The sequence below is a fragment of the Vigna unguiculata genome, chromosome 1 (genome assembly GCF_037176805.1).
Source record: "Vigna unguiculata cultivar grain cowpea cultivar isolate G323 ecotype 2 chromosome 1, ASM3717680v1, whole genome shotgun sequence".
Classification (NCBI taxonomy): domain Eukaryota; kingdom Viridiplantae; phylum Streptophyta; class Magnoliopsida; order Fabales; family Fabaceae; genus Vigna; species Vigna unguiculata.
Window position 1 is genome coordinate 45,475,586 of NC_140792.1, and position 13,455 is coordinate 45,489,040.

The 13,455-nt window shown below is 34.4% G+C and overlaps 1 protein-coding gene across 2 annotated transcripts; it reads left to right on the forward strand.

Annotated features, from left to right (window-relative positions):
- Positions 1-1,689: 1,689 nt before the first annotated feature.
- Positions 1,690-12,877, forward strand: LOC114164349 (protein transport protein SEC24 A-like). 2 transcript variants are annotated; one of them, XR_014995818.1, is made up of 15 exons: positions 1,690-1,906; positions 2,281-3,378; positions 3,464-3,602; positions 4,058-4,248; positions 5,012-5,119; positions 5,263-5,466; positions 6,830-7,061; positions 8,410-8,559; positions 8,690-8,846; positions 9,729-9,856; positions 9,947-10,269; positions 10,349-10,537; positions 11,952-12,189; positions 12,421-12,621; positions 12,781-12,877. XR_014995818.1 is itself a non-coding variant. In XM_028048990.2 (14 exons), exons 2-13 carry the CDS (start codon positions 2,356-2,358, stop codon positions 12,180-12,182), a joined length of 3,075 nt encoding a protein of 1,024 aa, XP_027904791.2. In that variant the 5' UTR covers positions 1,690-1,906; positions 2,281-2,355; the 3' UTR covers positions 12,183-12,189; positions 12,421-12,877. The 2 variants fall into 2 exon arrangements, 1 of the variants encoding a protein (XP_027904791.2); XM_028048990.2 differs by having other exon boundaries at positions 12,421-12,877.
- The last annotated feature ends 578 nt before the right edge of the window (positions 12,878-13,455 follow it).

Below are 13,455 nucleotides of genomic sequence, written 5' to 3' on the forward strand. Positions count from 1 at the left end.
AATTATTTTCTTAAGTAAGTAAAATTAGGTCAAGGTTTCAATTTAGATATGTTGTCATATCAGTCTGATTAAGCGTTTAATTTTTATTATACTTTTATGCACTTTCTTTTATTGAGGTTCGAATTAGGGAAGGGGACCATAAAAAAAGCATTATATATTAACATTTTCTAATTTTTGTCTATTGGTTAATTAAAAACTTCTTTCAAAGAAGGAGTGAAGTTGTTGTCATTTAAATCATAATGTAAATTTATTTTATTCCCTATCAGCTTATATATATGACAATATATAAAGGATTTCTCTTTTTTTGTCCACATTTCAAAATACCAATTTTACCATTTAAATTTAATAATTTATTAAATTTTTAAAAATTGACCGTTACTTTTTTACAAGTTTTTTATAAAATCGGCTATCTCTCCTTCTTCTCTTTTTTTATTTATTTATCAATGATTATTCTGTCATCTGTTCTGATATATTTCACTTTAATTTTAGTTTATATATTAACTTAATAACATTACAATATTATCACATACTGATATAATATCACGCATATTTTAAAAATACATATTTAAACATAATCAATCTTTAACTTCTATCTTGTGTTCCTTTGAGGTATGGATTTGGAAAGAATGTGAAGATGAATTTGTATGAATTTGAGTAGATGAATTTGTATGTTTTTTTGAGTGGATTTAAAGGATAAAATGAGTGGATTTGGAGATAAGTTATATGAAAATTAGTAAAAGATTTGATTGATGTGATATATAAAATATATTGTAAAAATAGATAGAATTATAAAGTTACCAAAATACCCTTGATGAAAAAAGATAATGATTTTGTAATTTGATGTTATAAAAATAATTACAAATGATTATTATGAATTAAAAAAATATATTAAAATTATATGAATTTTTTTAAAAAATTAAATTTTTATGAATGTAAAAAAATTTATACAATCAAATTTTAAAAAAAAGTTATACAATTAAATTTTAAACAAAATTATACAAAAAAATATATAAAAAGTAAAAAAAAGTAACACATTACGTAACCAGTGTTACTCTCCTCTTTGCACATACATCGGTTACGTAACCGATGCCATACACATAATGCACCGCACCGATTATGCAACTGGTGTGCATACCCTTGAATGCACCACCATTCCTCTGCCACATGTACGAGCTTCACCTCCTTCATCTTCGTCCGTAACCATAGCCCAACACCTCCTTTCACCATATTTTTAAAAGATAATAACCAAGATAAAGATTTTAAAAATACATAAATAACCTATTGAAGAGAAAAAAAAGTGAGAGAAAGATTGCTACAGAACATGGAAGAAGAGAGAAAATGTAAAAGAAACAAACACTCGTTTCGGAAATTTTTTACCAAAACGTATTTAATGAGTTCCAAAAAAACCTTTTACAAACATATTTTATGTATTGATATTTTGTAAAACTCCTTCTAGAAAGTATTTTATAAGTTTCCGAAATTTTATTCCAAAACACATTTCATATGTTTCGAAAATTCTGTCATGCAGAGAGAAATTTGTAAGAAGTTATAAGGTGCATAAAGAAATTTCTTGAGTTCCATATCCGGTCCACGACTAACTCCAAGATCAATCAATAAAATGGGCCTTCAATCTAGTCCAGTTCAAAAGTTGGGTCACGAGCCCAAATTACAGCCACGCATGTTTCTGTACCGAGAAGAGGTGTCGATAACCGAAAAAAAAAAGGGAAAGAACGGTGAAATTCAATCATAGTCGCAGTGCTTGCAGGGAAGGGGCTGTCACCGGGTTTCTTCTTGATGTATGAGAACACAAGCGAGGGTCTTCACCTTAGTTTAGTCCAACACATATAACTTCTTAATCGTGAGGTGCGCATCAGCCTCTGCGTCTCCGATCCGAATCCGCAACTCGGTGAGTCACTCTCTCTCGATCTCGTTTTCAACTGCTGCTGCTTCTTCTTCTTCCCTTTCCTCCTTTTATTGATCTGTCACAATCGAGAAAGCTCCACCACTTAAATCCAAATCATCAAACTATTCCTCTCACAACCCTAACACTTCTATTCGCGCATCCCTTAATTCTTAGTTAAACTAATCGTATGTAATGCTTAATTCTCGTTCATGCCACTACTCATGCTATTTTCAATGTATTCAGCTCTAGCTGCCTGTGCCAAAGTTAACCTAACTGCTTCCGATTCTCTTATAATCATTGTTGATTTGAACTGTGTTGCATGTGGTTACTTTTTATGTATTAAACGTTGCGTGCATCTCGTTGCTTTCTTTTCACAGGCTTGGTGATGGAACAGAGGTTTTAAGTTTTAATTGAATTAGAGCGAAGTGATTTGAATTGTTTTGTAATAACCTATGGGGACTGAAAATCCTGGTCGTCCAACCTTTCCTTCAAGGCCTTCTCCACCTCCTTTTCCTGCTGCACAGACAGTGACACCCTTTTCATCAACCGGTTCCGTGGTTGGATCAGAGCCTCCTCCTTTTCGGCCCGCTCCTCCGGCTCCTTCGCAAGCCGCCACTCCATTTTCCTCAGCAGGACCTGCTGCAGCTAGACCAGGGGCACCCAGTTTTAGACCTGCACCACCAGGGAGGTTTAATGATCCTTCAGTGCCTCCTCCTCCTCAACCATCCAATGCCCCGCCGGCTGCTGGACCCTTTCAGCAGTTTCCGGCACCTCCCTTCCCCCCGTCAATGCAGCCACGTGGACCTCCGCCGTCTATGGGACAACCATCCATTCAATCTTCTGCACCTAATCTAGCACCGCCGTTTCACACGTCTCTTCCAGCTCAGCCACAGATGCCTTTTGTCCCAATGGGCTCTCCCCCACCTCAAGGTGCTGCTCCTGCGCATATGGGTTCAAATGTTCCTCCGCGTACATTTCAGCCGTCTTTTCCTGGGTACCCGAGTAAGCAGACTGGTCCTGAAATGCAAGGTCCACCCATGCCTTCCGCTTTCCCTGCTAATCAAGGAAATTTTGGGACTGTTCCACCTGCTGGAGCTTCTCCTTTTTTGTCTCATCAAGGAGGTTATGTTCCATCACCCCAAGTGGCTCCTCCGCCTGGTATCCAGTCAATGCAGCAGCAACCTGGATCTATGCCCCATATAGGTGGTGTTCAGGGCTTGGCAGAAGACTTCAATGCCCTCACAATGCAAACTCGTCCCGGAACAATGGATCCATTATTTGACCCCAAGGAACTTCCAAGGCCATTGGAAGGTGATATTGAGCCAAAGAATTTGGTTGACATGTATCCCATGAACTGCAATCCCCGGTTTCTACGACTCACGACCAGTGCCGTACCAAGCTCCCAGTCCTTGGCTTCTAGGTGGCACCTTCCACTTGGAGCAGTTGTATCTCCGCTTGCTGAACCTCCTGATGGGGTTAGTGCTTCTTTACCCTGTTGTACGAAAGAAACATAATGGTCATTTTATTTGCTTGCAAGTATTCACTGTTCTTTGTTTTCAGGAAGAGGTGCCTATAGTTAACTTTGCCCCAGCTAGTGTTGTTCGCTGCAGAAGATGTCGCACATACGTGAATCCTTATATGACATTTACGGAAGCAGGAAGAAAGTTCCGTTGCAACGTTTGTACCTTGCTTAACGATGGTACTTTTTATTTTCATAACCTCATCCCTTACATTTGAAAAATAAAATGTCAAAATTAGAAAATAGTTGGAGTTTGATCTTAATTCAAGTACTTTGGCCTGAACACATTTATCCGCAGAAAAGGTTTTCTCGGTGGCTCTGAAAATTCTTTAATTTCTGCCAGTATCACTTGCATTATTTGGATGTGCCCATTGGTGTATTTCATAATAGAATGCACATACTTCACTTGCTCTCTGGTTTTTCCGACTCTACATATTGATGTCAGTTGTGCTGTGTTTATTACTATCATTATAAATATACAGTAACTATTTATGATGTACAGGTAACCCACTTGCATGATTAAAAATTTCTGTGAAGAAAATTACTTGTTTTGAAAAATAAATAATATCATGCATATTGTTATTGGTTGTATAGTATCTTTCTAATGATGTTAATATATTGAGTGTTATGTACAGTTCCTAGTGAATATTATGCACAACTAGATGCCACTGGAAAAAGAGTTGATATAAATCAACGGCCTGAGCTTACAAAGGGGACTGTAGAATTTGTTGCCCCTGCTGAGTATATGGTGCGGCCTCCTATGCCACCAGTGTATTTCTTCCTCATTGATGTTTCCATATCTGCAGTTAGAAGTGGCATGATTGAGGTAATTACATTAGTTCTGGCTCAATGTGCAACTCGTACTGCACTTTGATAAAGCTTACACTGGTTTATTTATTTTTATGGAAAAATAATAAATCATTCTATTGGGTGATATATGGCCTTACTTTTATGTGTTAAATGAGTCAGGATTAGTACATGATTCATATAACACTGATTCCAGTTATGAAGAAGAAAATAGTTATCCTATAATGTACTTGCATTAAATTAGTTTATTTAAATGAGAATATTCTAGTCTCACTTGAAAACTTATGAATGCGGTTTTCATTTTCACTAAAATTAATGTCATATCTTTGAAATGATTGTTCAATTCTGTTTCCTTTTAGTGACTATTGACTGCTGAAACACAATAATTGTTTGAGTTTATTTCTTACGTATAGTCGAGGGTTGCTTGTTTGCCTTCACATATTATGTTTTATGAGCATGCATGAGTAATTTGTTCATGATTACTTTTTGTATAGAATGGATTTTGAATGAATTTCTTTTATATGAACGAGTTTCTTTTGGATGTTGCGACCACCGAATCGTCCTATATTATATATAAAGTGCAAGTGTAGAAAATGAAATTTTCCTAGAAGTAACATTTAGTCATTTACTTCTTCACAAACATTTTCCCGGGCAACTTTGGGTTGTAAGATGCATTTTTCGTTTGAGGTTACTTAATAACCAATTCATCCCAAGTTCCAACTATCTTTGGGGTGTTGTAGTGCACTTTATTTTGACCGCTGATGTTACTGTTCTAACTGCAGGTTGTGGCCAATACAATCAAGTCGTGCTTGGATGAGCTTCCCGGCTTTCCACGTACGCAAATCGGGTTTGCAACTTTTGACAGCACAATACATTTTTATAACATGAAGGTTTGCCATATTGTTTGTATTACTATAGTGAATAATATATGTCTGCCCTGCGCTGACCATCCCTCTTTCCCCTCAACCAACACCCAACTGCTCTTCCCCCTAATTCACTTTGTACTGATTATTCGTGTTTCATGCTTCTGCAGTCTTCCCTGACTCAACCACAGATGTTGGTAGTGTCAGATCTGGATGATATATTTATTCCGCTGCCAGATGATCTTCTTGTTAATTTGTCTGAATCAAGAAGTGTGGTAGAAGCCTTCCTAGATAGTTTGCCAACCATGTTCCATGACAATGTTAACTTGGAATCAGCTTTTGGTCCTGCTCTTAAGGCTGCATTCATGGTTATGGTATGTTTGTCCGTTTTCAACTTTTGGTGGTAATTTTCATACCATAATAGCTTTTGCTAGCTTTTTCTTTAACAATAGTGAACTTAGTCATTGGATAAAAAATTGGTATTAATTGACTCTAAGATTCATATACCTACGTGAAGTTTAAGACGTCAATATTCAATGTAGAAAATGAGAGGATAGGCGATATTGAATGTTTCCAATGCAAACCTATTTTTCTTGAAAGAAAAACCGTCAATACTAACGAGGAGAAATATTAGTATGTGCTTGAATATTTTTTAACTAATGCTAATGTAGATCTATCCTCCTAGATAATTTAATATATGTTAGAAGTCTTACATCGATTAGACATAAGACGAATTTATAGTTTATAAGTGGATGTAAATCTTATCTTACAAGCTGGTTTTGTAGGGTTGTATTAGGCTTAAAGTCCACTTAACATGGTATCAGAGCCATAGTTTAAAGCCTATACTAGCGAGATTCGTGTTTGTTGGACATATAGTTCCATCGGTTATCGGACCACCCATTAATGTTCAGTCTCACGCTCAAGATGTATATACCTCGGTGTGAGGGGGTGTGTTGGAAGTCCCACATTAACTAAAGATAAAGTGAGTTTATAGTATAAAAGTGGGCGCAAACCTCATCTTACAAACCCATTTTGTAAGGTTGAGTTAAGCTTAAAGTCCACTTATTAACAATATATATAAAGAATTATGGTAGGAATTGGGTAAGACATGTGCTAGGTAATTCACATTTCTTTGGATTCTAGTAGGGGGTTCTTAATCTAATTTCAGGGACAAAAAAACAAAATAGTCATGATATTTAAAACTGGATCCCAATTTATGAAATTGTGATACTTGCATGGGTGTATTTAGTGTCAATTATGAAGTTCCAATTTTTGTCAGCATTAAGTTTCTTTGACTCAAGTTAATCATTTATTTATGTTGTATTTAATACATACTCAAGGCTAATGATGTTGTGTTGTCCGTGAAAACAAAACTTGCCTAGTGATAAAGCGTCTGTTGTTTATACACACTTTATAATTTATAATTGATTAGTTATGTTAAAACAACCAAGTGCAGACCACCCAAATGTGGCATATCTCAATATTTAATGTTTTGCTCAATTCCTACTCCAAGCATTGCTGGGCACACTAAATTACGAGAAGGTTACTTAATAAATAAAATGGAACAGCGAGAAACAATTTAAATTCTTTGCAAAATGGCGGGCCTTTTGTTAGCTAAATATAAGAGAATGCTGTCCATTGAGAACTAATTGAATTTTCGGTACATTTTTTCCTATGCATTTAACACTGTCACTTATATGTTACTTTGTTGTGCTTTTTTCATACTTCTCTATGCAGAGTCAACTTGGAGGGAAATTGTTAATATTTCAAAACTCACTCCCATCTCTTGGTGTTGGCCGTTTGAAGTTACGTGGAGATGATTCTCGTGTTTACGGGACTGACAAAGAACATGGACTGAGACTGCCAGAAGATCCATTTTATAAACAAATGGCTGCTGAGTTTTCCAAGTACCAAATCTCAGCAAATGTTTATGTATTCAGTGATAAATACACAGATGTTGCCTCCTTGGGTAATTTTTTACATTTTCTTCTGAATTATGCGATATTTTGATTCTCTTGAAAAGTGCCTTGCCTTTCTATTTGGATTGGAAGACTTCTGATCGATAAATCTAATAGATGATTCTTTATTGTTAGAAAAATGTTTTGTGATGTCTTGATCCCTTGATTTTATGGGCTTTTACGAAGTATGTCAAAATTTTCTTTGCTCTATAACAATCTTGCCAGTTAACAACTCCGATTACCTTGTATTGCACATAAATGGTCCACTCTTGATACATGACATCATAGCTTTCATATCCAGTTAAGAGTTATACAGAGTTAGTTCATCACTTTATTTTTGTCATTGAATAATCCTAAATTAATGAGTGCCATATTTTCCCTTGATGGTGGTGTTATTAAAGATGCACAAGATTGAACGATTGCTGTATTTTCCCTTGATGTGTTGTGATTATAGATGTGTGGAATATGGAAATGTGCGGTTTTCTATGGATGTATTTTCAAAAAAGCACTATCGTGTAAGTGCTTAGAAGAAATTAGTAAATTCTGCATTGATGTGTAGTTATTATGTAAATAGCACCCACCCCTCCCCCAAAATAAGCTTAATTAAGTTTTAAGTCTCTTATAAATTTAAGTATTTTCAATTGAGTTCTTATTAAATTTTGTTTTATTGAGTACTTAAAATTTTTATATTTTTCAATTAAGTCATTGCTGTCTATTTTTTTAATTAACTGTTATCTTGTTCCATTATTTTGCTTATTTGTGTCCATGTGTTAATAAATGTGAAATTATGTAGCTAATATAAATTGATATCGTTGTTAATGTAAAACGACAAGTGATTTTTGTTGCTTTCATTGAAAATGTGTTCAATGACGAGGTTGTCATGCTTCTTCTCGATGACTTCCACGTTATCAACTACACTGATAAAGGGATTGTTGCTGTCAGCTACACTGATAAAGGGATTGTCATCATCACCTACATTGATAGTAGTGACCGCTTTAGTCATTGAGGAAAATGACAACCTTATTATCCTAGTTTTTAATGAAAACAATAAAAGTCACTTCTTGTTCTACACTAATGTCAATATTGTTATATATGAACTATAAAACCTCACATCACTAAATTAACAGGAAAATTAAACAGCAAATTCAATTAAAAAATATTAAAATTTCAAAAAATATAATAAGAACTTAATTGAAAATATCCAAGTTTATGAGGGACAACTTAATTAAGTCAAAAGATATAATAGATTTTATTCTCTCCTAGGCTTAGATGTGTTCTTTTAAGCTCTTATTTTTTTGGCATGCTAATGATCCTATACTTGAGAAAGTGAATTATATTTATAATTTGCTGGCTATTTAGGAACTCTGGCAAAATATACTGCTGGTCAAGTGTATTTCTATCCAGCTTTCCAATCAGCTATTCATGGGGATAAATTGAGACATGAATTAAAGAGAGACCTTACCAGAGAAACTGCATGGGAAGCTGTAATGCGTATTAGATGTGCAAAAGGTCTGTGCCTCCATTATGTCTTGAAAATATTTTCCTTCATTGCCTCCTTTTGTCTATTTTCTGTTTCACGCAACTTATATCTAGTATGATGGGCATGAAAGTGCTGATAATTACCTGTGTTTGTTTATAGGTGTTCGCTTCACAACTTATCATGGAAACTTTATGCTACGGTCCACTGATTTGTTAGCACTTCCAGCTGTAGATTGTGATAAAGCCTTTGCTATGCAGTTATCACTTGAAGAGACATTATTGACAACTCAGACAATGTATTTCCAAGTTGCATTGCTGTATCCTTACTTTGATAATTCTTGAGATGAGTTCTAGGGCCAGTTTGTTTAAAGATTAAAATAATCTGGTGATTATTTTTTGTAGAGATTTGAAGAAAGGCAGAGTCTAATTTATGCTTGTTTACAATCATAGGAATATTCTTTTTAAAGTAGTTGATTTTATGAGAAGCTTCAAATTGCTTCTGTTTTTAATCCGATTTTAATTTCTTTTGAACTTCTCATTATTTTAAAAACTGGAATAAACTCCTGAAAAACTAAAAGAAGTGATTATTTTGAGAAAAGAAAAACTGTAACAAATGGATCCCTAGTATGTACACTGGTTTTATTATTAATCATGATTTTTAATCTAATGTTTATGGTTCTATATTGCTATATCTTAATGTAAGAATATTTATCATTTGAAAAGTATTATAAAGAAGCATAAATTGAGATTTCACTTTTATCTTGTCAGTTGACTGCCTAATGCTATCCTCTTTTATTCATTCTTGTACATTGGCCATTTATGTTACTTGTCGGAATTGTTGTTTTCTTGGTGCATTTAACATTAAGAGATTCGTTCCCTTTTTTTTTTTGCATTGAAATATTAAGTTATTCTTTCTTTCAAGACATTACTCTCCATTTGAGATGCTGTGCTTAGACATTCATTTATACTTTTGAAGAGTTTATTTCCTTCCGAAATATAAAAAACTTCCTCCATGGTAATTCTATTCTTTTCACTTTTGATAGTTCATTCAACTCATTGTATCATGCTTTGTTTTACTATTTCTTCTTCACTGTTTAACATTTATTGGGATGTCTGTTATGCTAGATATTCATTTTTTGTCAGAATGTTTAGGATGTAAAATGTTTTCTAAGCAAGTTGCATCCCTAACAACAAAATAGATATACTGCATCTTGCGGGGAAAGACGAATAAGAGTACACACAATGGCAGTTCCAGTAGTTACGGAGTTGGCAGATATCTATCGTTTGGCTGATACTGGTGCTATTGTATCGCTGTTAAGTAGGCTAGGTAAATTAATTTGTCTTCTGGTCTTGTGACATGTATATTATGGATGATAGCTGCTTGTTGTCTTCTATAACAGTGCCTTTATAATTGCAGCAATTGAGAAAACATTATCCCAAAAACTGGAAGATGCACGGACTGCTGTTCAACTAAGAATTGTGAAATCCCTTAGGGAATATCGGAATCTTTATTCTGTGCAACATCGCTTGGCCAACAGAATGATATATCCCGAGTCTCTAAAGTTCCTAATTTTATATGGATTAGCCCTGTGTAGATCAACAGCTCTACGTGGAGGATATGGTGATGTTCCACTGGATGAACGATGTGCGGCAGGACACATAATGATGACTGTATCAATAAAAGTACTGTTGAAACTTCTCTATCCTAGTTTGATTCGACTTGATGAATATCTTATGAAGGTATACATTACTTACCTTGAAATGTTACAAATAATATGGTTCAGCTGTAAAATGCATGAGTTATTTCTTCTTGTTTCAGGCATCTGTGCAGGCTGATGACTTAAAAAGTGTTGAGAGAAGGTTACCTTTGACAGGGGAGAGCTTGGATTCTAGGGGCCTTTATTTATATGATGACGGCTTCCGGTTCATTATATGGTTTGGTAGGGTGATTTCACCGGACATAGCCAAAAATTTACTTGGGCCAGACTTTGCGGCAGAATTATCGAAGGTATCGTGTATTCCTGCCATACAAAAATAGGTTCATAGTTTCAAGGCAAAGGAGAATTTATTATAGGTTGTCACCTTAAGCAGCTAGTTATCATTTCAATCTCTAGTTCAAATTGGGTTGTTTGTTTTGTGGTTTTTATTTTAAGTAAAATCATTATATGTTCTTTCCCTTGTTCCACCCTGTGTGTGTACAATATTGACCAATAAGTTATTGTCATGTTGATCTTGCATGCGTGTAGTCAAATGACATTGAACCATGTGGCTGACCTCATCTAATAGAATATGGTTTTTGTTGTAGTTTATCTTATATGCCAATTTTATCTTTCGTATTTTTTGTGTTACAATAGGAAAAGGCATATTGTACGTTAGCCATGAGATTTCAATTAAGTATAAAATAAGTATGAAATGCTATGATATGAGCAATCATCTTCATGATAAAATACTTAATTCAATGGTCAAATGGTGTGAAAAATTCATTGACAATAGCACAGTGATAGATGTGAAGCGGTGCAGTTTTTGAATAGTCTCTGCAGTTGCAATCGTGGTGGTAATAGCAGCCGTTTGTGGCACTACAGGGAGCCATTTTGAAATCCCATTTTACCCTAAACGCTGTCACTTTTGATGATTTCTTGGGGCAGCCTTTTCAAAACGAAAAAAAAAAAAAATAGATAAAACCTAATTCGAAGTAGTTTGCCATGATCCTCACCTATATACCCTTCTACGGGTTCTGAACTTGTCTTATCTGACCAGTATACTGAATCACCTCTGTTTTTTTCTCCTTGCAATGGCCATGTCATCGCTAGGACTGGTTTGAATAAGTCCCGTCTTCCTTCCTCAACCTACTCTTGTGCACTGGTGAAGCCCACAGATGAAAACATAGACCACATGCCGAAGGAAAGTTTGAAACATGTTAACGAGTCATAGAAGTAGTGTGACCTGTGACCTTTTTTTTTTTGTCTCTAGTCTTACATCTGTTTTCTTATTAACGAGTCATAGAAGTAGTGTGACCTTTTTTTTTTTGTCTCTTAAACAAATGCATTTCTAGTCTATTTTATTGCTTTTTACTTGTATGCTTGCTTAAGATTGTGATCTGACTTTTTATCGTTATATATAAACAAATATGTCATCAATTTCGACTTTGTTTTTGTATTCGTTTTAACATTTATATGTACATGGTATGGATTTTTTTATTTAATTTGGTTAAAACATTTTAAATAGTAGCAGTTCTGCTGTAACATTTGTTGCGGTTGTAATATTTTCTTTTTGTTGCATCGATATTTATGGATATTATTCTTAACTCCTTGTATGGCCAATTCATAGCATCAAATCATAGTAGAGTAATTTTATTTTGTCTTCCTCTTTCATTTACCTAGTAAAAAAAATCTGGTTTTGGTTTGCCTTGTTTGTTTTAACAGACTACACTCAGTGAGCATGACAATGAAATGTCAAGGAGATTGATGAAGTTACTTGAGAAGTTGAGAAATACAGATCGTGCTTATTACCAGTTATGCCACCTTGTGAGGCAAGGTGAACAGCCCAAAGAAGGATTCCTCTTTCTTTCAAACCTTGTTGAGGACCAGATGGGTGGTAACAGTGGGTACGCTGAATGGATGTTACAAATATCCCGGCAAGTGCAGCAATCATAATATTTAGGTATGGCTTATATTCCCTTTTAGAGAAAAGTTTAGTTAAATCTTGTGGTTTTAGAGGTTATCAATCGACTCTAAATTTTACCATATGAATGACTGACTACTGTAGTATTATTATCCTTGAAAAACTGATTTTTAGTGCCTTGAAGGCAGAGCTTATGTTTTAAATCTCTATATAGAGTGATCTGAATATAATCACTTACCAACTTTATATGCTGATTCCCTCTTTTGGCAGCTTCCCTGGCTATATAAACAGTTTTTAAAAGACGGGTTTTATTATTTGTCTCGCAAGTGAGGACCATTTCTTTCTGCATTGGAAATATATTGAATCTATCCGTTCCGGTGACAAGCATCCTTGACCTGGATAAATTGATCGTGATTTGTGAGTAAGGTGCTTTTGGGAGATTGTTGATTCATCCTGAGATGTATCGATTAGGTTAAACTCTACCACAGATTGAATTTAAACATGTTTTCATGTGATAGAGAGAAAGGGAGATTTTTTTGTTTTTGTTATTTTTACCTTGTGAGATATATTGTCATTTTGTGTCTTAAATTTCCTTTTGTCGTAATCTTATGGTTGATTCTTTCATTGTAGAAAAAGAAAGTAGATACAGAACTGAGAAGAGATGGCATGTCAAATCAGTCTTGCGAAATCTTAAATTTTGATTATTGACAATTATTACTTATTCTGATATGTAGTGTTGAAACATTTTTCTTCAAAATTTCTATATTTTTGGTACATAAAATTTTAGGGAAAGAGATCGTGCCTCTGGGCACTAGCATACAATTTACATCTACACTTAGTGGACACTTCATTTTGCAACATGTAGGTAACAAAAATTTATCTTACAATGTTTTTAAATTTTCATAAGTTATACTATTGTAATTTATGCAAACATAATTCTATGGTTTACCTTCTTCATAACTTTTTATATGTTAATATTTGTGATACATACGTCGATAGATTATTAATCATTCTTTCCTCCATGGACGGGAGGGTATCTACGACACAATTGGAAGATAAGATCATTATTATTTTAGATCATAATATTATTTGATCGTTATTTGGTCGTTCAATGTTGATTTTGCACTGAATAACAGTCGCTCGGTGCCCGGGAGTGATACTGGACGAAACATCATTCTACCACCTAAAGGTTTTTATGTTAAATTTATTTAAATTTTTTAAAAAATATAATTTTAAACGTATATTTAATTAAGTTGTAAGTATTTATAAGTTTACTTATAACTGGGTGTTTATTAAAAAAATAGT